This window comes from Mus caroli, chromosome 10 (assembly GCF_900094665.2).
Source record: "Mus caroli chromosome 10, CAROLI_EIJ_v1.1, whole genome shotgun sequence".
NCBI lineage: Eukaryota > Metazoa > Chordata > Mammalia > Rodentia > Muridae > Mus > Mus caroli.
Window position 1 is genome coordinate 64065073 of NC_034579.1, and position 27755 is coordinate 64092827.

The window sequence follows — 27755 nt, forward strand, 5'->3', positions numbered from 1 at the left end:
GTATGTCCACAGCTTTACATCGTCCAGAAAGCTGGGATTTGAGTTTAGTTCTCTTGGCGAGACTTCATACCCACAGAGGCATCGCAGCAGAGGCGATCACGGCGTAGGTAGGGAAATTTGAGAGATTCCTAACATCCTCTGAAGGACCCTGGAAGAAAACATGTTGAAGAATGGCTGGAATTTGGACCAGCAGAGGTTGTAGCAGAGCGGTTAGGGGAGGTAGGCGGGTAGGAGTCAGACACAGATGTTCCAGGTCCCCAAATTACATTCAGCTGTGCACACAGAAGAGGAAGCAGGGTGGTAGTGCCAGACATTGGTAGATGAGGGCATCAATACAGAGCACAGGAAGAAACTCAAGTCTGGAAACTTCTATGCATACTGACGTAGAAGAGGACTGCTAAAGGGTATACGGAGGGTGTGGTAAGGGGATGGGGGAAGAATCTGGGAGAGCAGGTTCCAGTTATAGCATCCATCAGAGAAACTTTCTCTGAAAGTAGGAATCAGCTGGTTGATGGTGGTGCGTGCACGCTTTTGATACCATCAGTCCAGGAGGCGGAGACAGACAGATCTCTGTAAGTTCGAGACCAGCCTCGTCTACAGAGTGACTTCCAGATAGGGTTACACACAGAAATTGTGTCTCAAAAAGAGAGAGAGAGGGGGGGGGTGGAGCATAAGTAATGGGCGTTAGCTCAACACCAACCACATCCACTCATGGCGTTGAGGAGAGAGTCACAGATTTGAGCTCAGAGCTGTAATATAGGATAGGAAAGTAACACAGTATGTTTCTCCTCGTTAAGCTAAGGTCGAATGAGGTTCAGGAACTACCCATGCACTGCCTGATGGACAGATAGCCTGAAGCTACAAGTGCCTGCACTGCAGACAGTTAATTACTGGCCCAAATGAACTGTAACTTTGCAGACTCTTTTGCTCCTCCTTTTTTTCCTTTCCCTGCCTGTCCACCTGAGCATCCTGACCTGATGACCTGACCCATGCAGTAGAAGGGCCAAGCTGCCCACTCTTAGCCTCTCTCCCACTGTTAGCATCCTTACTGCTGAGAAGTTGGATGCTGGACCCAGGGAATAGCATGGATGAATGGGCAAAGGGAGGCAGAGCGCTCAGCATCTGGGAACAAGGGAAGGTGAGAGAAACAGAGAGTGATGTTGCTAATCCTGTGACTTCCCCAGGCTGAGCTCTGGTAAGAATAGAGGCCTCATGCAGTATGGAGTTGTATGTATATACCTTTGAGGAATAGGCTGGAAACAAACCAACACGTGTGTGTTTTCCACCTGGTTCAGTGGTGACAGTTTAAGTGCACAAAGAGATCTCAGGTTTGGGCCACACAGTGGGCCCTTTGCGGGCTGTTTACCTGGACCTTCTTTACCTAATAAGGGTTCTCATGCTCTATACCCAGATAATGAAAGAACTGAGGTGAAGGAGGGCTAGAGTGGGTTTGATGTAAAATGGATAGCTAAGAAAGAATGCACAGACAAGACTGAACAGGTAGCTCACTTAGAGAGGACCTGTGTTTGATACCCAGAAGCCACATTTTAAAAAAATGGGGGGGCTAGAGAGATGGCTCAGAGGTTAAGAGCACTGACTGCTCTTCTAGAGGTCCTGAGTTCAATTGCCAGCAATCACATGGTGGCTCACAACCATCTGCAATAGGATCTGATGCCCTGCTCTGGTGCACATGAAGATAGTATACTTATACACATAAAATAAATAAATATATATATATTTTTTAAAAAATCAGGCATGACAGTGTACACTTGAAGTCCCATTGTGTAGGCAGTGACAAGGTAGATCCTTGGAGATTGCTGGTCAGCCAATCTAGTCGGATCAGTAAGCTCTGGGCCAGTGGGAGCGAAACAGCGGACAGTTTCTGAGGAATGATGTCACTGCCTTCTGGGCTGCATGATTTCTTTACATATATAGGTTTTGTACACATGAGGACATACAAGCACAGGAAGCGAACAAGCTAGCATGATAGTGCTGCATGCAAGTAGCAGTCAGTGTTCTAATCCTGCCAGTATTCTGGTTCCGATTTCATAGGGCGAGTTTGTTGCTGGCAGCTGAGTCGTGGCCCGGTCAACTTTACCAGTGGCTTAGGTTTGACGTAATGGGATCGGGAAAGTGATCTCACACTCCCTACTATCTGGATTCCATCCTCGGCTTAAAAGTTTATGCCCAAGTCATCGTGACACCTAGTCCTAACGGAGGTAACACAGGGGAGTTTCTACATCCAGGTCAAGCATTGCAACCATGAGGAAAATGACAGAGTCTGCCTCTGCTTGCTCTTTCCACCCCTCTGTAGGAGAGACACCAAATCCCTTTTCTCTTCTGGGATGGGTTTGTTTATTAACCCAGCCAAGATCACGAGGGACATTCTTACTGCCCCGTCGGGAAAGCGTCCAGCACTGAGTCATGTGTGCCTACCTCAGACACTCTGCAGCCCGGATTAGGGAGCAATGAACTGCTGCGTGGTTTTAAAAGAGAAACACACCCTGGCTACAAGGAACAGAATCCTTAAAAGCAAAGAAGGGAATCGACTTTGTACTCTTAAAAAAAAAATCGATCACCTAAACAGAGTCATTTATTCCATGAGGTAATCGCAGTTCATTGTTTCAGAGGGGTGTGAACTTGGCCAGTCAAACCCCATTCTTCCTCTGTGACCACCTACAAAGCCAGAATCTTAAGCCAAGATCTAGGGACTAGATGAGTGTAACAGGTAGTTCCCTGATGATGCCTTAGCTCTTCTGGCTTCTAGAATCACCTGTTTAGCCCACCACTAAGTTAGCCAACAGTTGTCCCCTTTTTTTGAGATAGACAATGAAAAGATACTGTATTCTACCATTTACTCTATGGTCTCGGTGGCTAACTCTGCCTGCCGAGACACGTTAGAAGTCAAAGGTTCAAGTCAAGTCCCTACCCTTTGCTTATCTATAGTAGAGGAGACAGGTGGAGAAGAGGGAGGCAGAGATACTCAGCCCCCTAACCTCCGACCTTCTGCTTCGAGCCATGCCCCTGACCCATTATACGGTCCTCAATTGGTATGTTTGATGGTGTGGTGTGCCTTCTAGAAGGGCCTAGATGCCACTTAAAGCCAAAATTACAAATCCTACCCACCTCCAGTCTTCTCCCTCCTCTCTGAGTACAGTAATCTTGCATGAGTGGACACAGGTTATACCTTCCAACTGAAGAACAGAGAGAGAGAGAGAGAGAGAGTGCTGGACTCTAAGTAACTTCGTATCCGCTGTTGCGTAACTACACTAGAGTTAGCATTGGGAAGGAAAGTCTGGGCACAGCCTGGTTCTGTTCTCTCCTTTCCTTCTGTGCTTCCTTGTTCACTTCTCTGCTTGCTTGTTTTGTTTCAAGCACGATCTTACTATGTCTGTTTGGCTGGTCTGGAACTCTGTAGACCGGGCTGATGTTGAACTTACAGAGATCTGCCTGCCTCTGGCTCTGAGTGCTGGGATTAAAGGCATGTGCCAGCACACCAGGCTTCCTTCCTGTTTTTTTGATTATTAAGGATGAAAGAATAGAAGATAAAGGAGTGCATCATCTGAGTGTCTATTGTTGTTTGCATTTCCTAAGCTGTAAATTCATTACTCATTTATGTATATGTTGAGACAGGACCTTAGGTAACCAAGGTCAATATTTTTTTAAGATAGATTTATTTTTATTTTATGTTTTTTGGTGTTTTTCTTGCATATGTATCTGTTCATATGCATCCCTGGTGTCCAGGGGACCCAGAATCGGACCTGGAGTTTACACATGATTTTCAGGTACCAGGCAAGTTCTAGGAATGAAACCCAGGTCCTCTGGAAAGGCAGCTGGTGCTCTTTTTTTTTTTTTTTTAAGATTTATTTATTTTATGTATACGAGTACACTATAGATGTTTTCAGAAACACCAGAAGAGGGCATCAGATCTCATTACAGTTGGTTGTGAGCCACCATGTGGTTGCTGGGAATTGAACTCAGGACCTTTGGAAGAATAGACAGTGCTCTTAACCACTGAGCCATCTCTCCAGCCAGCTGGTGCTCTTAAGTGCTAGGCCCGTTCCTCCAGCCCCTCAGGCCAGTCTTGAACTCACTATATAGTTAAGAATGACTTGGGATTTCTGACCTTCTACCTTCACCTACTGAGTACTGGAATTACAGCCTTGTGCCATGACATCCAGTTTATTTGACGCACAGAGGTGGGAGATAGACCCCAAGACTCTCTGCCAACTGAACTGCATCCTAAGCCCTAGGCTGAACTGCCTTCTCTGACAGTTAGATGAGATTATAGAGATTAGATATGGTTTGATTTAATGAAAAGTGTTTAAAAATATATAATCTATGTTTTATAGTCCTTATTTGAATCATCAGCAAAAAGGTGTATAACAGATCTTGTTCTTGTTACATTTTTTGAAGTGTGTGTGTGTGTGTGTGTGCGCGTGCGTGTGCGTGTATGAACAAGTGTAGATATCAGTGGACAACTTGCAGAAATCAGTTCCCTTTTCCCCCTTTTTTCAGTCTAAAAAGAGAAGTGTCTCAACAAAATAACTGCATGTGTGCCAATGGATAGATGTTGCCTGCTAGCCATAGTTACACTAAAACCCAAGCCCAGGGACCTTAAACAACGGTTCAACCAGTGTTCCCCTGCCCAGTTACTGTGGCTTCCATCAAGCTTGCTGCCCAAGGTCCTCGGGGCACACCCATACTTGCCATCCTGTGCTGGGACCTGTAGCCAGCAGAGGTCAGCTCATCACTACCCTCTTCATGGACACACCCACCATCCAACCCTGGCAAAGTTCTCCATCACATGTGGCACCTTCCTGTGAGCACCCGTGGGTGATCTACAGTTCTCTTGCTTCCCCTCTGCCATTGTTGTATGGATACATAGAGTTAGGGATTGGGTAGCTGTCTGTTCCAGCCCAGACTCTGCCCACGGTTCGACAAGAGAACTTGAGGAGGTGAGCTAATGCATTTACCTGTCACTCATAAAAGGGGTGAGGGACAGGGCTGGAGAGATGGTGCCACATGGTTAAGAATCCTTTCTGCTCTTCCAGAGGGCCTGAGTTCAGTTCCCACCACTCAGATCACACATGTAGCCAGCACCCTCTTCTGGACTCCAAAGATCCCCTCGGACTTATGACATACACATAGAGGCACTAAATAAATAAAAACCAGCGAGGGTTAAATGAAGCACACATGTTGTAAAGTGTGCTCAGTCTGTCAGATGGACAGCACTGACCAGCGGCAGTGTGGTATCAGCACCACGATCTGGTTCCTGGCCCTCTGTATTGGAGACTGGGTGCCTTCAGGACAATAGTTGGCTCTACCACACCTATTCAGTGTGGTTAGTTCACAGACCGATGACATCACAGCCAGCCGAGAGAGCCTGCTGTGTATGCTGAAACTTGACGTAAACAGTAAGAAATGCTGCATGTGATGGAAGGCTGCTATTTCTGAAGTTGGCATATTCACGATTCCAGAATTCCCCCCCCGGGAAAGAGACCTAGTTCGGCACAGTCCACAGGCCTGGCAGATGGCTGTATTGACTGGTAAAATGTCTTAAGTTCAATGGTTTTCCAAACTGAGCTCTGGGATTTGTGGCCAGTACAAACTTCCAGATTCCTCCTGATGCATATGGCTTTCGGAGTGGCACACGGATAATGTGTGTTTTTGTCTTACTGTGTTCTTTCTCTCTGGTGTCCCATTTCCTTCAGAAGCAAGTGAGGCAGGAGAGCTTCCTGTCCATATCTGCTTGGGTGTCCACTGGTACACATGTCCACCCTGATGCCTGCCTGGCAGGCTTGTGTTTGTCACGTATGTGTTTGTAGTAGACAGAACATGTGGCCCATATGATTGATCGGCAGTGCCTGTGTTCTGTTTTGTTTTATTGACTTTATTCATTTTGTTTTGACTAGGTGATAAATGCACATGGTTCAAAATTCCCAAAGTACAGGAGGTTTTGGTGAAAAGTAAGTCCCCCCCCCGACCCCCACTCTGGAACTGTAGTTCACCTCTTCAGAGGCTGTACCTGATCTGTCAATCATTCCAAATATTTATTGAGCACCCACGCTGTGCTGGCCAGTGTTCTGGGGATCACACAGGGAACAAGGCCTTCTGAGAGCTTCGCTCATCCCCGCTATCAGCAGGACTCGCTCAGTGGACTTTGAGGAGGAGTCAGAACAAGAGCCTCAGCGCCTAATCTCCTGCCTCTGATATCCCATCTTTCTCAAATGCTCAGTGGCCTTGGATAACTTGCCTCCCTTGTTGCAAAGTGTTCTCCTAGGTCCTGTCGCAGAGATAGTAAGTGGAGAGAATTAAATGAGATATTATAGAGAGCACCCAGCACACAGTAAATGCTCAATAAATAGAAGCATTGATTCGAGTGATCCGATCGCACCCTCTGTCCTGCCATGAAGACTGATAATGGTTAAAAAGCTCACTGTTTATCACTGTTCATTGTCTCTCTTTGCTGCGATCAAAACCCCACATTTTAAAGCTCAGCTGATGCTGTCTACGGTTGACTGCTAAGCGCTGTCTCTACAGAGCAGTCAGCTTCTAGTTAATCAGTGGGCTGTGCAAATTACACCCTTCTTGATTTCTCATCTGTCTGCTCTCGATCTCGTCATCTGGAGGCTTTGGGGCTATTGTTTACTTGGGGGGGCTTTGTGTGTGCTATTTCACCTTTTAATGTTACAGAACGCAGTCTCTTGGTGGAGGTGGTGATGGTTGGGGGCGGCATGGATTCTGCATTTCGCAAGACCAGAATTAAGCCTTTCTGAGTAAAATATCTAACTCTAGTTTGGCTTAGCTATTTTGAGCAAGTTCCTCCCTGACTGAGGTCTCTGAGCCGATAGAGAAAGGACTTCAAGTCCCTAGAAAAGCAACAAATGGGTTTTGTGGTGGGGAGCTCCAGGTGGAAAAAGATACAAGAAAGTTACACATGGGGGGAGGGGGGGAGGGAGTCAGCAGGGAAGGAGAGGAGGGAGAGAAAGGAAAGAGAAGAGGGGAAAGGGTGAGAAAGGGGACAAGGGAAGAAGGGAGGGAAAAAAAGAGAGGAGGGGAGCAAAGGGTTCAAGCCTAGGGCTAGAAAATTTGTTCCCACATTAGGTCAAGAGCTGTTTTGTTGAGCCACATAGGAAGGATTGCTGAGAGCATGGTAAAGGTAGGATGCAGGATGGGTTCACATGATCCAAGGAGATAGTGCACCCGTTCGCTCCTCCACAGCCCTGAATATCATTTAGCCCAGTTTCTTTTTCTTTCTGTCCTTGTACCTGAGGCTGTTTGTTCTAGCTTGTTTTCCAGGTAGACAGAGTTTACAACTCTTAAGTACAGTCCTTTCTAGTACAGGGAGTCTTCTCTCCATTCAGAGACGGGGGGAGGGGGATGGCTGGGCATGGTAGTGAAATGCAGCAGCCAGTGGTGTGGTCACTTGAGGGATGGTGGTTCTTCTGAGGTTCGTGTTGAATTCAGTTCACGCTGTATTGAAAACATTCCCTGCGTGGTGGAATACTGACACAGATGGATTAGTCGTGCGATGAGTGGTGCCCAGATATCAATGCTTAGAAAGGCCGTAGTGCATGATGGGAGCTCACCTGATAGAATCTGCCACCCCACTTGCTTGAGGTCCTTGTCTGTACTCATCCTGCATTCACAGCTGAGGTACAGAGCTGAGGAGAGTGCCAGTGACAGGCTGGGCAAGCACTGTGTGACCTCTGGACCTCATTTCTCATTTCCACCTTAGTCACTTGTTACAAAATAACAGCCTATGCCTCCCCTCAGCATCTTAGTGGGTGCTTTCCATCCTTCTGGGCCAGCTGAGCTCAGGGATTGCCCTAGCTGTTCACGAGCTCATGAAGCAGCATCAGAAAGCCGCTGAGGCAGGAGTCACATGAGCAGGTGTGCAAGGTGGTGTCATTCAAAGTTGGGTTCTTCAGCTAGGATGTCTAGAACAGCAGAGAACTGACAAGCACTGCCTCCTTCCCTCCCTCCCTCCTCCCCTCTCTCTCCCTTTCCTTGCCTTTGTCTCTTTCCCTTCCTTTCTCTCCTCCTCCTGTATGTCTCTTCCTTTCTCTGACCCCTCTCTCTCCCTCTGCCACCAACCTCTGCCTTGCTATCCATAAGCCTCAAGCTTCATTATTATTGTTACGGCTGTGATGGTTTAAGGTTAATCACATTTCTTACATCAGACTGGCCAGGGATGAACAAGCTTTTCCAAGCGGCCCGCTGAGAACCTGCAGTGTTTCTTCCTCTCAAACCTAGAGACCCTGGAAAGCCACTCTCCCAGGATTGTACTGCTCAAAACTCTAGGCAAGCAGATTCAAGTAAGGACCCTAAACAGGCAGAGGACAAGAGAGTTTAGCAAAGACTGGGTAGGGAGGGTAACTGGAGAGACAAACAGCTTCCCTGCCAGAACATAGCTGAACCTATTTATAACACGACTATCCAACCATTAATCCTAGCTACCACTGAAGCTCTCAGGCTGTCAGTCAAGTGTGGATCCAGGCACTTCTTGGGAAGTGAAAATTTAGGGCCCTTGGTGCTTTATACATATTTACAACAGTGCTTCAGTATCAGAAACACTTAAGAATTTTATAATATACAAATGTCAATAATAATAATATATAAATATTAAACCACACAGTTTAATATTAAACCACTACCTTTGCTGGCTTGAAAATATTTGAACCTAGGAAGCAGCTGATGCTGACCAATTTTGCTTTATTATAAAGAGGATTAGAGTCAGTCATGAAATTGAATAACAGTCTGTCTCACTCTGACCTCAGTATAACAGGGTGTTGTGCTAGGTGATAATTATGGGATGTCTCGCATGGAAAGGTGGGTAGTTTCGTTTTGTTGTTACTGTTTAATCATTTATTTGTAGGATAGACTTGCTAAGTCTGTTGATTTTGCGTTTATGGTAACTATATACCTTCATGACACAGAACCTGCCACAGGCCAAATGTCCCAGCAAGGTGAAGTGGTCACTTTGCCCAAAGTTTTGTTAAATTTCCAGGAAGTGGTAGGGAAGTCCTAGTTAGAATCACCTTTCGTAAAGGTCCAAACTGTGACTCAGAGATGTCAAATGATATTTCAAAGGGTCTCTGTTCATAACTGCGAGAGCTTGAATCTAAACCCAGAACACCTACCACCTACGTTGACTTGGAAGGTCTACATTTTGGTGGCAACGTTCACACTGTGCTAAATTCTGAGGACATATTTCCTGGCGTGCAGATCAGGTCATCATATCTTGCTCAAAGATGCTACCGTATCCACAGCTCCTGCCCTAACCCTACCCAGGGCTTCTCATGGTTTTAGGGTGTCCATTCTGAAATCTAAAGGCAAGAAAATAGAAACGTGGGTTTACAAGCCGCACTCACCCTCCATCAAGTTTAATCCCAGAAGAGTACTAAATCACCGTAGCCTGCAGATTTGGAAATAAAAACACAACCAACCTTCTTCATTCATTATTAATCACCAGTTCCAAAACTATAGGGCACTTCAAATATGCACTCCATCAGAGAGATCTCACCAGGCCACGTGAGAGGCTAGTCCCAGGCCCAGGACACCCCGGGCTGGCGGGAACGCCCCTCTCAGATGGTGAGCAGAAAGTGAGAGAGGAAGAAATTAGTCAGGTGAGAAAGAGCATAGACCCAGCCCAGGCTCAAAGTCTAAGAGTTAAAGAATCTGCAGCGACTGAAGGAACTAACTTTCTGACCAGTGGACAGGCTGGGGTGAAAGGCTAGCTGGGGGGGGGGGGGGGGGAGGCGGGAGGAAGGGGGAAGGGGAGAAGCATTCCACATCCCAGGCTCAAACACCTTGGCTTGTGGTTTTTAGATATGAAAACAAAAACAAAAACAGCCCAGCATTCAGACCTTCCTCTTCTGGAAGCCTGGCTTCCCTCCCACGCATGTAGTGTCCTCGTGGCTCGCAGCCAGACTGAGCGGATTAAAACAGATCGTCTTAACATCAAGGAGTCATAGCCATTAGCTCATTCATGATCCCAGAGAACTCGGCTCCCCACCTGCCACCTACAGATTCCGATCTCTCTGTGTTTAGGTACCAGGCCAAGAGGGTGGACCGAGGGAGAGGGATAGGGAAGGGCTTATCCGGGCCCTAGCGCTAGCTGGGCAACTATTGGCTGTAGATAGCAGGGGGTCAGGAAGAGTCACCCTTCTCTGGGGGTGTGGCCACAGGTAAGTTGCTTCTGCCCCATTGGATGGCTGCACACCCTTGTAGTTAGGGGCTGCACCGATGAGTTTTTAAAAACAAAGCTGTGAGAGAGGTGAGGGAATATGGAAATGGCGGGGGAGGGGGTGACGGATAAGATCGTATTGCGTTGGGCACATAACATTCTCGAAAAATAAATTTAAAGAACTTTTTAAAAAGACATGCTGGGTACAATGGCTTAGGTTTCAAAGCACTTTATTAACATCCTAGACTAACCATCCTGGTGTGTACATGAGAGCGTGCCGTTGAAATGGCCTCTCCTCCGGGCGTACCCCGGTGGAACCTGCAGAGAGCTGGCTCTCTCATTGCCCACAGAAGCAGGACGCTTCCCCATAGGAGAGAAGCCCCACGTTTCAGAGTCGAGACGTTTTAATAGGAAGGTGGCAAGGGTCACCTGCTGAGCTACGTCTTCTCCTCCTGGCCACAGTCACCCCATTCTTCGGGGACCCTCTCAGAAGTGAGAAGCAGAGACTCCCTGAGCGTGATCAAGAATGGAGAGAGCTCTTGCCCCAACTCTAGCAGAACACTTCCCCAGCCTGTGTCCTTTGCCTCTCTCTCTCTCTCTCTCTCTCTCTCTCTCTCTCTCTCTCTCTCTCTCTCTCTCTCGCCCTGTTGATCTGTGTGTTTGATCTGAGGTGTTCCTGGGAACTCTAGTGTCACAGCTGCTTCCCCAGCCCGGCAGTTTCCCAACCTCCACCCAAGGGCAGGCCCTCCCTTCTTTCCTGCCCTCCTTCCACCTGACAGGGACCATAAATAACAGAGGCTCCCGGTGTTCCCAGCTGAGAACAAAGTTGAAAGTTTGCCTGCAGCTCCCGGCCACTCCTGCTCCCGGGCCCTTCTTTGTTTTCTCCGTGGGTTTGTTTTTCTTCTACCTGGCTTGGCTGTTTCTTCATTCACTTTTGAGAAGAGCCAGTCTCCAAGTCGGGCAGTTATACAAGTGCCCGGGGCTCTCTGGACTTGTGAGGGTCCCTGCTACTCTGACTGCCCTGGTATCAAGTTACTGAAAGTCTACACCCAGGCAGTCCTCATATTTACATACAAATAACTCCTGGGTTTGCTTTTATGTCACTATTGGGTCCTGCAAGAGGCTTGCCAGAGCGTCCTTAATCCAATCAGGAGGCACTTTGAAAGGATGTCTGTTGAGCGGTCAGAAGGATGTTCGTCGCTATTAAGTGTTGCCACACAAAATTTTTCGCATGTTTCGGTCTGAGATTTTTTTTTTTTTAATCTTCGGAGTTAAAAAAGTGAGGAATGATGTACAGCTGCTCAGTTGCCTTCGACAGCTTGGAGATGCTGAGGGAAACGCTGCAGCCCTGGTGAAGAAGATCTGACTAGGGACAGGTTTGGATCCATACCAGGCTGGTGTGGATTGGGGCTGGTGTGGACGGCTTACTCTAAACCCCTGCTTAAGGAATTCCTGGAAGCCTCGGGAAAGTACTCCCCAACCAGTCGTGGTGGAAATGGCTTTGCCACACAGTAAGATCTTTCTTTAATTCCTGCTTGGTGGGCTCTGGTTTGGTTTCTGATGGAGAAATATGCAAGTACCCCTCCCCTTGGAATACTTAACATAGTGTGAAACAGAGGAACATCCGGAAGATGATCTGTTTAGCGTTTTACATTTGAAAAAAAAAAGAAGAAGGAAGGAAGGAAGGAAGGAAGGAAGGAAGGAAGGAAGAAAGAAAGAAAGAAAGAAAGAAAGAAAGAAAGAAAGAAAGAAAGAAAGAAAGAAAGAAAGAAAGAAAGAAAGAAAGAAAGAAAGAAAGAAAGAAAAGTTACCAGTGTGTTTCAAGACCTGATTGGTTGCTACAAAGTTGAGCTCCTGTGGTTTTGAGAGAGTTGAAATGAATGGGAATTGTAAACAGCAGTGAATGGAGAAGCGAGCTGTGAATCATTTGCCTCTGAGAGAACCTAGCATATACACATTTGGAATCTCTTTGGGCCAGCCAGCTTGTATCTAGAAAGGGAAGGAAAGGATATTTTACAGAGAGACCGGGTTTGCTCGAGTGGAGGGAACTTTTGTTGCGCCGCCTGTGCTATACTTTGAGAGAGATGGGGACTATCCCAGAGGGCAAAAGATGATTGAAAAACCTGCCCCGTTGCTCTTGGAATGTGGTTTTCCGTGTGAGCTCACTAGGCACACAGAGAGCTCGGAAGAGCATTTTGCATGCATTAACTCTTTGTGTGGATAGTTGGAGCACAGTTCCTCTGGTTCCCCCCTTCTGGCTGCAGGAGCCCCTAGGTCAGGGCTAGTCTTTTAGAAGGCAGAGTTAGTTACTTTGCAAGTAGACCTCAAGCAAGCGGTGGGAACAGCTGAGCTGACTCGTTAATCTGAGAGGTTTAGAAACGGTTCAAAGTTAATGTGCTCCCAAGGTCTCCCAGGCAGGCGGGTCCTGCTCCCACTAGTAACTCACGAAACTCAGAATAGATATGCCCCAGCCTGAAATTCTAAGAGGAAACTGGTTTAAAGAACCACCGCCAATCTCTTTCCCAGGCAGGTGAGATAGCTCAGTTGGTTTAAAAGCACTTGCTCAGCCTGACTCAGTTTGACCCCGAAACCCACGTAATGGAATGCAAGAACTGACTCGCACGGTTGTCCTCTGACCTCCACAGGTGCCCTTCGGCACGTGCACACTAATGCACAGAAGCCAATAACTAAATAAAGCCGGTCCCTTCCCTCACTTTAAGGACAGTATTAGTGACATATTAGGCCTCATTGTGCAGGCTGTGTCCATTCAAACAAGATGTCATCATCATCATGGGTGGTAAAGTGGGGGGGGGGGACTCACCTGATAGATAAGCTTCATCTTAATGCACTGAACCTGGGAGGCAGGGAGGGGACAGGGGTCATGCTTACATCGATCATTAACACTAATTGAGCTTGCTTCTTTGGTCAGCCCCTGCAATGGGGAACTAACCTCTCCCTCCACTGTTTCTTTCTTCTGTATGGCAGTTAAAAAAAAAAAAAAAAAAAAAACCTACAGGGGCGCCTGGGAAGGAGATCACACCATGAGTGTCTCTTTTCTCCCTGATGGCCACATAGTCAAGAGGGAGGGCTTCTGACTGGCTTGTTCTCCACCTGCAGGTGAAGATGCCATCACAGGGGACACTGACAAGTATCTTGGGCCACAGGACCTTAAGGAGCTAGGTGATGACTCCCTGCCAGCCGAGGGTTACGTGGGCTTCAGTCTTGGAGCCCGTTCTGCCAGGTACTGTATTATCACTGGGGGATTTTCTTTTCTTTTTTTTTTTTTTCTTTTTCGGAGTTCGCTTACAACAACCATGATCTGTCATGAGCCAGCATCATTCCCATCTTCCTCACGGCTCCAGAATGCACTCTTTGGATGCCATGTGAATCCTGTGGAATGTTCTTGATGTGAATACACACTTGTGCATGTGCACACAAGCGCACACACTGTTATTTTTTTTTTCTCATCATTTGTAGTGTGTAGTCTCTCTCGTGTGCTAGAACAGGTCAATCTTTGCTCTTCCCATCTCCCTCTTTGCAGTTGGGTTCCAGCATAGTACCGCAGGAGCTCCCTGATAAATGGGCAAAAACCAACCGGAGTCTCATGTTTCAAAAGTAGCTTGCTCCATACTGGAAGACCTTTCTTGTTACGCTATGTAAGAAATTTGCATACGGACCATTTGCTATATTGGTTGGTGAAGAATTAAATCCGTGGTTCCCAGGCAGCACCCTTGATGATAAAAACAAACTGTAAACTGTCTGCCATGCATTGGCAATTTAGGTTGTGCCATCAGTGTGTTGGTCAACAGACCTGCTAGGAGTGCTACTGTGACTTTAGTCACGAATTCAGCCCGTACAACTGAAGGGAGAAAGCCTTGACTTACAAGTCACTCACTAGGTGAAGGAACCGGATCTTTTCCAAAAGGCTGGGAATTCTTTTCCCCTGGTGTGGCTCAACAGCATGTTTGCTGACTGTCAAGTTATTTTAAAGCTAATAATTAAACCTTCTAAGCGAGAGCCCCGAGGACATTTTCCTATGGTTCAGGAATCCGCTGTAAAAAGTTTCATTGTCCAATAGTAAATGGCTCTTCCCACAAAGTAAACCCTGGGGATTGTTCCCAGTGTGGTGAGTGAAACCAGTTTAGATACTGCTTGGCCTTTGCTTCGGAGTCTCAACATGAGCCAGTACAAGTTTTTCTTTATAAATCCATTCCTAAAAGGCTTGTGAAGCTGATCGAAGCAGGTGTCACCAACGAGAAGACAAAGGGGAGCTTTTAAAATGCACAATATTTCAATCACAGATTCTAGGAAGTTATAACTAAAACGCCTGGGCCCAGCAAGGATCTTGATTTTTTTTTTTTTTTGTCTTTTATAGAGACTTGGGTACCATTTATATTCCCGCAGCAAGCTGCCTTCTCCTTCCTTGCTAGAAAATTCTAGCCATTTGCTTCCAGTGAGCTATGAAACCTGGGTGCTTGTAATTATTTTTTTGTCTTAAGATAATGTTACAGATTTCCTGTCTCTGATTTTGACTGAGCCATTACTGATCGCTGTTACTCATACGCCATAGCGATTCATGTTATGCTCAGAGGCAAATATTTTTCATAGCGTGTGTTTATAGCTATCTCTTCTCTTTAAATTATTAATAGTTTAATGTTTCTAAAGCATATCGTTAAAACATTATCAAGTCAATTTTTCTGAGTGTAACATTTAAAGGGACATTCACTGTATGATTCATTCAACTATAACATTTGTTTTTTTTCTTTTTTTTCCCCTGTCTGATTTTATTTTATTTTTACATTCCCTTTCTCTTGGTTTTACTTTTTTTTTTCTAAAAATACCTTAAAATAGTCCCAAGATAAGGTAAGAAATGTGGCGCTTCTGTAGTGTTACTCTGCCTGTCCCCAACCCATATTCCCATTTTTTTGGTTTGGTTTTTGTTTTTTGGCATTTGTGCTGTGCTGTGCTGTGCTGTGCTAGCCTGCAATGTGCTTTTTTAAAAAAATTTTTTTTTTCTTTTTTAGGAAATCAGTTATGCTTGGGAAAGGGGAAAAACAAAAATCTGTGAAAAGGGAATCTTACCTATATAATAGTGAATGAACAGTTAAGCAGTTCACCCTCCCTTAACAAGTTTTGTAGAATGCATGACCGAAGTAAAAAGGGTTTGTTGGTTCTAAAGAAAAGTCCAGTCTGTTTGCTGGTGGCTGCTTGTTTGAGCTGTCCTAGACATCCTAATAACGTTTTAGCCCAAGGAAGCACGGTTTTCTAACGGGTCCTGCATCTAACACTTAGGTTACAACGGTGGCTACAAATAATCTCCTGACCATAGTCAAAAACCAACTGAAGGCTATGTGGTGATGGCGCACGCCTTTAATCCCAGCACTCTGGAGGCAGAGGCAGGTGGATCTCTTGAGTTTGAGGCTAGCCTGGTGTACAGAGCAAGTTCCAGGACAGCCAGGGAAGGCTACACAAAGAATCTTGTCTTGAAAAAGCAAAGCAAAACATAACAACAAATCAACTTAAAGCTTTCTAGACACCCTTATGTAAACAATCAACGTTTTTCTGGTCCCGATGTTTGGTGGTGAATCAGGGCGTTGGGGTGACGCTTGGTAGGTTTCCTTAGGAATCACAGCTTGAAGCCTTTCTGTGGTCAGGACCAAGTCTGAGCTCTGACCTGCAGCTGCCACTGAAGGACAATCAGGGGGGGCAAAGGATCCACAAAGCTTACATTTGAAAGTGGGAAAGATCACAATTACGTAACCCCTCTTAAAAGCTTTTAAATGTTTGCCTATAGACGCGATACAACTAGGGCTCATCTCTGATGTATCCTGTAATGCCGGTCCTGATTTGCAGAAACCTGTGGCTTAGAAAGTAAAAGAACAGTAATGAAGGAAAGCGCTTGAGCAAAGCTTTATCGAAGAGATACTAAGGGTCTAGAAAGAGGAGTAATACGAAGAAAAAAAGATGAGAAAGGAAACTTGGTCACATGACGAGCACGGCCAAGCAGCCCCGTGACCTCCTGGGGAAGTGCCTCTGTGCCTGGATGGCGCTGGACACAGTCAGTAAATATTTGCTAAGCATGTTTGGTAACGGCCTTGGAATGAATGTTAGTTGTGAGTCAGAGCCATGAACATGAGATTCAGTGAAAGCTGAGACTCTGGTCCTAAAGGAACGACCCAGCCTCTGCGTAGTAGCGCTTAGAGTGATGTGTGTAATGGCTGATGATATTGCAGCCAGCAGGCACTGGGGAGGAGATCCCACTGTGCAAAGGGGGCATGTACTCCTTGTTGTAGTCTTTGCTGGCTTCCCATGTGCACATGCGCACAAGGCAAAGATGATGCCAAAATCTGACTGAGTCAAGTGCTAGCGATGCCATGACTCCAGCTTGGGCACTCTTTTATCAGTTAAGTAGGCAATATTACAAAGCAAACTACTAATTTCCCATGGACCTCATTCTCTATGAGGACCATGATATTACCAATGAGGACCCCAAGATAAAAGGGGTCAGTGTGTATAACACTAGTTGGAGATATATTATGGTAGGGGATTTAAGTCTAGGCTTCACCTCCGCTCTTTCCCATCCGGAAGCTCTGCTTCATGAAGGGTTAGATGGGAAACCTCATCACAAAGATGTGACCGAATATCGTTTTCTGAAAGCCTGCCAGTTAAGTAGGGTAGCGAGAGTGGATACTGGAGCTGTTCCACCATCCTCCTCCTTCCCAGAGGATCATGAGAAAGCCATTAACCCCAGACTCAGATTAGTAATAACCGTGCTTCACAGGACGTAGGTGGATATGTGGAGTCTTAACCAAGATGATATTTTAGAATCATCCTCCCATGTCCTCATAATCTACTGGCTTTCAGTTTAAGGGTCCACACAGGCAGAGTGTGGGCTGTACCCTGGAAAATTCAGGGATAGTCTATGGGAGAGTCTAGAAAGGATAAGAGTATTGAGAAGAAAGAAGAAAAGAGTCGAACCAAGGAAAAGCGGGATGTGAATACAGGGTATGTGAATATCTACTGGAATACAACCAACGGATGCATGTGGCTACGTTTCTATTCCCCTTCTTGAAACTGTCCTTGAGAGACAGCTCCAAACCAGAGCTCTTAGTATGCAAAGCCAGAGCTGATTTCCAATGACTCACTCACAGACCCTACCTCAGCAGACACAGTCCCAGCTAAGTGAAAAAAGTGCTATAGTCCGACTGGAAGAGGCACCTCTAACAAAGCCTTCCTCTTAAACACTCTTGTCAGGGCCAGAGAGATGGTTCAGTGGTTAAGAGCACTGTCTAGTCTTCCATAGGACTTGGGTTCAATTCCTAGCACCCACATGGCAGCCCATAGCTGTGTGTTCCTCCAGTTCCAGGGAATCCGACAACCTCACACAGACGTATATGGAGGCAAAACACCAATGCACATTAAGTAAACCATAAAAAAAAGAAAGAAAGAAAGAAAGAAAAAACCTAGTGTTATCAGATAGCGATTCTTTTCAGTGCTGTGCTGGTTCCGCGCCATAGCAGAGTATCTAAAGTCACCATGTGTTTCACCTCAGATTTGACCGCAAATTGGCCAAATTTTAAGATCTCAATTGTGAAATCCAGTCCATCTAAAGAATTTAATTTTGATACCTTTCCTTTAAAAAACAAACAAAACAAAAACAAAAAAGCACATTTGTGGGTATTTTTAGCCATCTTGCCTGTTCTTAAAATTGCACGCCTTTATTTTCTTTCATCCCATCATCACCTCCCACTGTTGAATGGGTGACTGTAAATACAACAGCCTCCGCTCCTTCAGTTCGGATAGGTCCTACACCTTGAACAGAAGCTCCTACGCAAGGGACAGCATGATGATCGAGGAACTTCTGGTACCATCCAAAGAGCAGGTAAGCTCTCGGTCCTATAACAAGAGCAGATGTCTATGTCTATGTCTATATCATCTATATCTATAACTATATCTATAGCTATATCTAATCTACATATCTATATCTAATTTATATATCTATATCTCTATATATCTAATCTAAATCTAATCTGCATGTCTATACCTGTATCTAGTGTATATGTTTATATCATCTATGATATTTTTGATTTGGTGTTTGTAAGTTTGCAGATACTAGCCAGTTAAAGGAAACCAAGAGCTGTACCATCATCAGAAATGGCTCTCTCTTTTGTGTATCCCACGGAGGGGAACTTGTGGCATCTTGGAAAAGACACCTATACCTTTCTTGTCTCTAAGTCAAATGCATTTGCTGTTTGCTAAGTAAAGAGTGCTTGTCCACTGGAAGTGTATGACCAGCCATCATAGATTAAACCAGTCCTGCTTTGGGTCTGTTCAGTTCGGGGGTTTCTCGAGGCATAGTAGCATTTTCTGCTGTCACAGCATCTCTGCGGTTTCATCTGTTGCTTGTTTAGTTTCTCCTTTCTGGTTTTATGGTTGATTGGGTAGTTCATGCTGTAAGAAGACCCAGGGATACAGTCCTGCTGCACATGGATTAAGAATGGTTCTAGAAAAATGGAGAGACACACACAGTGCCTGGTTTTGGATGGTCACGGTAGGGTCCCAGTGATTGATGAATCTGCGAGGACCATAAACCAACTTGAAGGTAGCTTGTGGTATTTGACGGCACAAGGTGATGACAGTCACCCACACCCAAGCTAGAGTTCAGCAATAGGTGGTCAGCCCTTTGGAACTCCCACGTGTCTGGGCATGCTGATGTCACACCCACGGGTGTGTGTCATACTTCACAATGTCCTGCAGTGAATGCTACATTACACTGGCTAGAATGTTCTTAATAACCAGGCCTTCCAGTGGGAAATACAGAGGCTTTTCACTGTCAGACTTTAAAGAAAAATAACCTTTGTATAATGATTATAGGTGTGGCATGTCATGGGTTTTAGGTGGGCGTAAGTCCGAGACAGCCCATAGTTAAGAAACTAGTAATCGACCATGCTCTCTTGGGTACCTGGTATCACCAGGTGTTGGTAGAGACTTTCTAAAGAGCCTGGTATGCTCATCCTGGTTTTTGTACATTCCCAGTTACATGAGGTGATAGACAATATATTGATGTCATTCTCTGTGCAAAACTTTATACTCATACAAGACCCATTGTGGACTCCTCATTAAATAGAACTGTGGCCATCACTTCTTATTAGCTATTCATTTCAGAGCCAGCATCCAAAATTATGATGTTTTCCACCATCAGCACCACACCATATCTGTGGAGATACACCACAGCCAAGGCAACTTATAAAAGAAAGCATTTAATTGAGAACTTGGCTTACAGTTTCAGAGAGTGAGGGAACATGGCGGCAGGCAGGCAGGCAGGCAGGCAGGCAGGCAGGCAGGCAGGCAGGCAGGCAGGCATGGCGCTGGAGCAGTAGCTAAGGACTTAAGTCTGATCCACAAGCAGGTAACAGAAAGAGAGAGACTCAGCCTGGCATGGGCTTTTGAAACCTCAATGACCACACCAGAATCAAAGTATAAATCAAAAATAAATGTTCTTGATGTTCCTTGCTTCCCTGGGTTGGTTCGTAGCTTTTACCAAGAAGGATAAACTCAGAACTAATGATCTGTGAAAAGAAAGACCCAAAACTTCGAGATGAAGCTGGCGCCCTTGGGGTCAGTTAGCAGCCTCAGTCTTAGAAACACCAATGGCAGTGGTTCTCAACCTTCCTAACGCTGTGACCCCTTAATACACCTCATGATGTGGTGACCACCAATCTTAAAATTATTTTCATTGCAACTTCATAACTGTAATTTTGCTACTGTTATGAATCATAATGTAAATATCTGTTCTCTGATGATCTTGGGTTACCCCTATGAAAGGGTCGTTCAACCCCCAAAGGGGTCATGACCCACAGGTTGAGAACCACTGACCTATGTGGACATCTCTCCCCTCCTACAATCAGTTGAAGAGACCACAGCACACCAGGAGCCTTTAAGGGGGGAAAAAGCAAACAAAACCCCAAGAATAATTGGAGAGATCAGACTAGGTTGTTGGTGAAGACTACTCAGTCAAGTCCTTGACCAACATGGGGGGAGGGTGAATCGTAAAAAATGGTTTAGAGGACTGGAGGGATGGCTCAGTGGTTAAGAGCACTGACTGCTCTTCCAGAGGTCCTGGGTTAAATTCCCAGCAACCACATGGTGACTCACAACCATCTGTAGTGGGATCCAATGCCCTCTTCTGGTGTCTCTGAAGACAGCTACAGTGTACTCAACATACATACATACATACATACATACATACATACATACATACACATACATAGAATGAATAAATGAATGAATAAATCAATCCTTTTAAAAAATGTTTTAGGGGCAGAGATGGCACATGCCTTTAATCCTAACACTCTGGAGACAGGGTTGGATCTCTTTGAGTTCAAGACCAGTTTGGTCTACAGAGCAAGTCCCAGGATAGCCAATGCTACATAGAGAAACCCTTTCTCAAAAACAAATAGTTTTAATCAAGGTTATGCAGGAGAGTCTGTGTGTTACAGGGGAACAAACACATCACCGAGTTTTCAGGAATGAATGAATTAAGCAGTTACTTCCTTCCCAGCAGTTTATCTCTAGAGCAGATAAAGCAAATTTGACGGTGTGTATATGTGTGTGTGTGTGGGGGGGGGTTGTTTTTTGTTTTGCAGGTGTGGATGCACGGTGTGCCTAAATTACTGTTCTATTGCTATGAAGATATATCACAGCCAAAGCAACTTATAAAAGACAGCATTTAGTTGGGGACTTGTTTAGCGTTTCCGAGGATTAGTCCACTATGACTATCATGGCATTAGGCCATCATGGCTGAGAGCATGGTGGCAGGCAGGCAGGCAGGCAGGCAGGCAGGAAGGCATAGCGCTGGAGTAGCAACTGAGGGCTTAAATTCGATCCAGAAGGAAAAGCCCAAAGCACAGGCTTGTCTGTCTGCCTGCCTGCCTGCCTGCCTGTCTTTTGGTCTGTCCTTTTGTCTGTCTGTCTGTCTGTTTGTCCATGCATGTACTTGCATGGGCCTGAAGTGATAATGTCTGTTGTCTTTCTTGATTACTCTCCTCCTTAGTCATTGACACAGAGTCCCTCTTGGAACCAGAGCTAACTATCAGTTGGTCTGGCTCATCTACTTGTTCCAGGGACACTTGTCTCTGCCTTCCAAGTGCTGGCATTGCAGGTGGCCACCATGCCTTCCTGGCCAGGGGGGCTCTGGCCTCTGGTACAGCAAGTGTCTTCACCCATGGAGATACCTACCCAACCACTTCCCCTCTATGTACGTTTTCCAAATGGTGGTTGTTGGATTTGGGTACCAGGATAGCTGGATCTTGGGTCTTTTTTTTTTTTTTAAGTTTTTCGAGACAGTGTTTCTCTGTATAGCCCTGACCGTGGATCTTCTGTGTAGCTTTTTTTTTTTCCTTGCACTTTGTCCATATGAACACCTTTAAAATAACTTTTAAAAGAGGGAAGCAAAATTTTAAGAAGGTGTGTTAACTATGGAGGACAAGAAGCAGGTGATTCTGGGAAGAGCAGCTATCAAAAAAAAAAAAATGTGCCTCCTGTTGCCCGGGGAGAGCCTCAGAAGACATGTTTGATGAAGTTCCTGGGTGCATCTGAATTAAAATCAAAGGATCAAAAATGAATGGTCTGGGCCTGGATAGAAGGTTCAGCTATTAAGAGCACTGGATGCTTTTGCTGAGGACCCAGGTTCAGTCCCTAGCACCCACATGACAGCTCACAACTGTCTGGAAATTCAGTTCCAGGGCATCCAGGGCCCCCTTCAGGTCTCCCTAGGAGCTTGGCACACCCGTGGTGCACATGCATGCACACAGGGTGAACACCCATACACATAGACTATCTATGTGGGTAGTCTGTCTTTTTCACCTCATGTCTGTACAGAAGATCCCTTCTCTAGGGTGTTGATGATTTGGGAAGTGTGGCATACATTTTAAATATTATACATCCTCAAACCACTGATCCCTGGCTTGCTCTCAGGTTCAAAGCTACACATCACTGTCCAGCCAAAATTGCTCTTGACAAATCAGGGTAGGGACTAGGCTCACATGAACTCTGTGAACTTTCTTCTACAGAGCAGGCCCTACCCTGGCTGAGAACAGCCTCTGCTTCATCATCCTGCTGACTAATATGTTTGTACATTAACCATAATTAAAGTACAGTTGAGATACAAGGTGATCAGCCTGGGCCACCACCCCCTGACCCCAAGATCTTAGTTCCATTTCCTATTGCTTTTGTAAAATACCCTGACAATAATAACTTAAGGACTGACTTTAGCTTACAGTTCAGGACAAAGTCTGTCCAGTCTGTCTGTGCTGCAGGAAAGTCAAGGCTTTTGAAGCAGCTGGTCACGTGGCCTCCGTGGTCAGCAACCTAGCGCAATCAACGTGTGGTTGCTCATGCTAGGTTCACATTCTCCACTGATAAGGTCCTGGATCCCTGCCCTAGGAAATGGTCCTACCCACAATTAACTGCAATTAAGATGCATCTTCCCACATCAACTAATTGAATCAAGATACCCTCTACCTCTCAGTCGTCACTAGAGGCCTATCTCTCCGTCAATCCTAGATCAGTCAAGTTGACATTTAACATTAATAGTCACACTGTGCCATCCCAGGATCTCGTGCTGAATACAGACACATGTAGATACCAGAGCCAGAGGGGGCATGAGAGAAGTTAGCATCCGTTATCTATCCCCACCTGTCACCCACAGTCTGTGAACCGCTTGTTCTTTTCCTATAGGAACATTCCCTTTCAGCTATGTGCCTTGGCCATCCATGAGCCCCACTTTGGGTATACGAGTAGAATGGTAAATTCATCTGTCAGCACCTTCTAGACAACTTGCCCGCCCATGAGAACTTATAACACCGGGACGGCTTGGTTCCTGACTCAGTCAGCCTGGGCAGGACCGGGCATGGGGATTTCTTTGTACCTGTGAGTCGAATTGTGTGGGATGCTGCTGACTCAGCAGTCTTAACTGCAGGTGCACAAAGGAATCCCTTATGGCTCTTCTCAAAAACCAAAGATGTCCACAGAGAGACTCCCCCCATGGCTGGATCCTAAGCCTGGGTGGTTTCTAAAGCTCCAAAGGTGATTTTCAGATGTCCATCCAGCTAGGAAACCCTGGTCATGGCATCTCTGACTGGCCCGTTGTCTCTTCCGCCAAGCTCATCCACACCACACCCACTGACTCAGATTGCATCAGCACTGAGCATGTGCTGACCTCTGTCCTTGCTCCCTGTATAAGGCCATGTGACTACAGCAACTGCAGTTGGTATTATACATATGTATATATGGTTAAAGTGTATGGGAGGTAGATTTTATGATGATAATTCTGTAATCTTATGTAATGGACTTGGGCACTTGAAGATGAGAGCACCCGGTGGGGCTGGATTGTATTGTATTGAGATCCTGGATTTCCTATGGACAGCGATGTATTGATCAGTCACCATTTCGTGTATTTGTTTCTAAGCCCCAACATCTATATGTATCCACTACATAAACCCACGCATGGTGGCACAGCCCCTGAGAGGTGAAGGCAGGAATTCAAGGGCAACCTTTACTGCAATAGGGAGTTCAAGGCCAGCCCAGGTCCATGAAATCATCCTGTATCAGACCAGCCAAGCAAGAAGAGTTGGGGAGATGGTTCAGAGGGTAAAGATGGCTCTTGCCACCAGGCCTACTGACCTGCTGACCTACATTCAGTCCCCCATAATTCACATGGTGGAAGCAGAAAACAGACTCTTGCAAGCTGCCCTCTGACCTCCACGCGTACTACATACCATATATGACCATACATGTATCTACATGTGTGTATACATGTATGCAGGCATAACTCACACCAAACAAGTTTAAAGTGTAATTTAATTTTTTTTAAGTTTATTTCATGTGCATGGTTATTTTGCCCCCTTGAAGCCAGAAGAAGGGAATGAGATCCTCGGGAACAGGAGTTAGAGATGGCGGTGAGCCAGTATGTTGGGTGCCGGGGCTTGGAACCCCAGGGTTCCCCAGATGAGCAATAAGTGCTCTTAACTACTGACCTAGCTCTCCAGCTCCTAAACTGTAGTTACAAACAAACAAACAACTATCAACTGTTTAGAACCATTCTAAACCTTTCTAAATAGATGTTAATGAAGAAAAGGGAGGAGACTGGAGTCTCAGAGGAAGCCTGGCTGTCCTAAAGGACATCAGTGGGTGTCGCCATTTCTTCTGTTAGTTACTGAGAGCAGTTCGCTAGTGTGGCTTATGAAGAGACGGCGCATGGTCCGCATCAGCTAGTCCTGGACTTCTACAAAGAATGAAATTCACCATGTGCCTTAAGTGTTGACAACGTTCATGGCAGTAGTGAACGTGGTACCCGCAGTGCCTGCAATTCCCCTCCGCATCCTGGAGGCGTTAATTTACTTGTATTTCACACCAGCCATGGCAGATAATTTCTTAGCCTCATTAAAGGCAGAGTCCGCATGACTGGACTAACTTACCCCCTGCGGGCACGCATTGAGGTAGCAGAGTCACTGGCCACCCCAACTGCCTCTGTTTAGCAGCCTCCATCACCCTTGCTCAATGTGGGGAAAGGCCAGGAAGAAGCCCAGAGATCTGATACCTGTTCTCAATGGTCTTAAACCTGGTGGTAATTTCCATGATTGTCATGGGCCTCTCTAGCACGATGTTTTGCACAGGAATCTTCACGATTCTCATTTCTAACAATTATTAACAATGTGCTTTAAACATCCGGCAATAGGTATGAGATATGAAAAGCCAAGGCTTATGGCAGGCAAGTTAACCACAGTGAGAGGAATGGAAACATTTGACCTTTGGCTGGGTTTCTGCTTACACGCCTGTGAACAGCAGTGCCAGGCTCTGGTGGCCGACTCTGCCTACCCGATCCACTTCTCTGTCAGATCACTTTAAAAGGGGGGGTAGAATCTCCTTCTCTCCTTATAGGATGAGACCCAAATATGACTATTAGACCCAGTATAGGCTATTCTTCTCCTGCAGGGAGCCTTAACAACAAAGGCTTACCAAAAAAAGTATAATTGGAGTCAACCTAGTAAGTCTCTACTTTGCCTAGGCCTAACAAAAAAGCTGTGTGTGTTTTGTGAATGCATACATGTAGAGTCCTGGACAACGCAGGTTGCCAGGCATGGTTTCGAGCTTTATTGCCCACTGAGCCATCTTGCAGGCCACATCTAGCCTTCAGAGAAACAGGCTAAACCATAAAGATGACCTCCGCCAACGTTTCTGGGAGTAGAACACTAGAGCGGCTAGAAGCAGTCCTCCCTGCAGCAAGAACCGCTGAGATTTTCACTGAAACCAGTGATTCAGTCTCAACCGTCCAACCTCCCAGTGGACTCTGGGTCCCTGTCTTTCCTAATATCCCAGCTGCAGGTGGCAATGGACTCTAATGTAAACACCCACGTGTCCATAGCAACACTGGAAGGCATCTTGAAATGATAGACTCTATTATTCCAGGCTTTCTGTCTTGGAAGAGATTAATCAAACTTTAGCAAAATAAAAGGAAAGTAAGCTGAGCTTTCCATTCTTCAAGAGAATAGCTATAAAGGAGTGAGCATCCCTTGCACTTCTGCTCACTTAAGGACATCAAGAAAAGAGAAGTGGGACAGATGCCCCGCCCCCACGGATGCCTGCTCCCTTCTCTGCTTGGATTGCCTTCCTACTTACTGCAAGCTTCCTTTTTAAGTCTGTTAGTGTTGACTTCATAAATGTTGCAGTTTTCTCTTAACCCGGCGAGCTCCTAAATGAGTGATGCAGCACTATTTAACAGCTCTAAGGCACAACAACTGAGCAGTGTTAATCTATTTTAATCCTCTACAATAATCTGGCTATCTCCCAGCCAAAATCCTCCAAGATACTGGCTTTCTCCGCTCCAGCTGTTTTCTTCTGGTGTCTCCTAGATCCTCTCCTCTGGCTAAATCCCCACTTTCTCTCTCTCTCTCTCTCTCTCTCTCTCTCTCTCTCTCTCTCTCTCTCCCTCCCTCCCTCCCTCCCTCCCTCCCGCCCTCCCTCCCCAGACCTGGAGGAGACTAGCCTCAATTACATCCCCTGCTCTGTCACTAGCTGATCAGCTTCTTTATTGACCAGTCAGGGAATAAATTGAGAGGGCAGATTTTCAGAATAAGGATTGCAGCCAGGTATGGGGGCATAGAAACCAGCATTTGAATAATGTAAGGGTAATCTTTGCACAGTGTACAAAAACATTATACCAGCATCAGTCCACAGTTTGCCCTCATGACTTTTGCCCAAGGATGCAGGCCAGGCCTTCCAACAGTAACCTGTTTTCAAGGTTTAACTAAGGTGCTTTATAATCAGCCCCATCATCTGCCTGAGCGCTGACTTTGGAGATAATTCTGCGAACACTGTTGGGGGTGGTGGGGAGGACTGTCACAGATGTGCAGGCATTGGTGACATCTTCTGACCTGGTGCATTCTCAGGGAGCTCACAATTTGAGATTCTAGTTCCTATGAATTAAACCTGGGTTGTTTGTTTTCCTTCTTTCTTTCTCTCTCTCTCTCTCTCTCTCTCTCTCTCTCTTTCGTTCTTTCTTTCTTTCCTTCCTTCCTTCTTTCTTTTTCTTTCTTTCTTTCCTTTCTTTTTTTTAAGACTATTATGACTTTGTGTGTCATGTGATACATTATTCGCCATTGGACTATTTGATGTCTTTGATCTCCATGCAAATTGGAGCGTCCGCCAGTGGAAGCTGCTCTTGCTTTCTCAAACTCTTGACATGTGTCACCAGGCAGTGGTAGTACGTGACTTTAATCCCAGCACTAGGGTGGCAAAGGTAGGCAGATCTTTTGAGTTGGAAGCCAGCCTGGTCTACAAAAGCGAGTTCAGGATAGCCCAGGCTACACGGAGAAACCCTGTCTCGATCGCAGTACGTCACTCATCTCAGCAGCAGGAAGAAAAGCTTACAGGGTTCCTCCTTCTATGTCTCGCCGCAGCGACCCCGACTCCTACCAGACTTGCTGGCTCTGCTGTTTCTTCTGCTTATGCAACCTCTAAGCAGGACTCAGAAAAGGGGCACAGTGGCAGAAGAGAGCCAGCTTCAAATGAAAGATTTGCTAGATAGTCCCCAGGGAGATAAGCACCTGGCCTGGTGATATTTAATATGTTGCTTTCTTCTTGGAAGTGCTTGGCCAGCAGTACCTGGGGAATCCATTCAACACCTCCGGAAGATGGCTCAGGAAGATTGTGGGTCTGTTTTAAGGCAGAGAAGTAGGTTTTATGAGTTTCTTAAGTCTGTGGGGTTGCTTAGCGGTGACGTGCCAACCGGCTCTCAGCTTTCAGGCCAGCCTTGGTTAACCTTCTTCTGTTGAACACCGCTAAATTAGATAGAAATCAATCAGATTTGGAAATCTAAACAAACCATGCTTTGTCATAGCTTAAACTCTAGCTGTAGCGGGGTGTGATAGCACACACTTGACACCCCAGCTACCGGGGAGGCTGAGGCAGGGAAGTCACAAGTTCGAGGTCAACCTGGTCTTCAAAATGACAAGCAAAAGGGGGCCAGAGATTTAACTCACTGGTAAAGAGCATCCCTAGCATG

At 45.9% G+C, this 27755-nt stretch overlaps 1 protein-coding gene across 19 annotated transcripts in view; it reads left to right on the plus strand.

Moving 5' to 3' along the window:
* Positions 1–27755, plus strand: part of Ank3 (ankyrin 3) — a 620582-nt gene that overhangs the window by 508316 nt on the left and 84511 nt on the right. For 8 of the 19 annotated variants that reach the window (XM_029482228.1, XM_029482230.1, XM_021174444.2 and 5 more), the window contains 2 exons: positions 13310–13433; positions 17972–18074. In XM_029482228.1, the coding sequence (XP_029338088.1) occupies positions 13310–13433; positions 17972–18074 (227 nt within the window). Of the gene's footprint in view, positions 1–5915; positions 5970–10932; positions 11704–13309; positions 13434–15043; positions 15056–17971; positions 18075–27755 lie in introns of those variants that run through there. The other 11 variants (XM_029482220.1, XM_029482226.1, XM_029482229.1 and 8 more) reach the window with 6 other exon arrangements.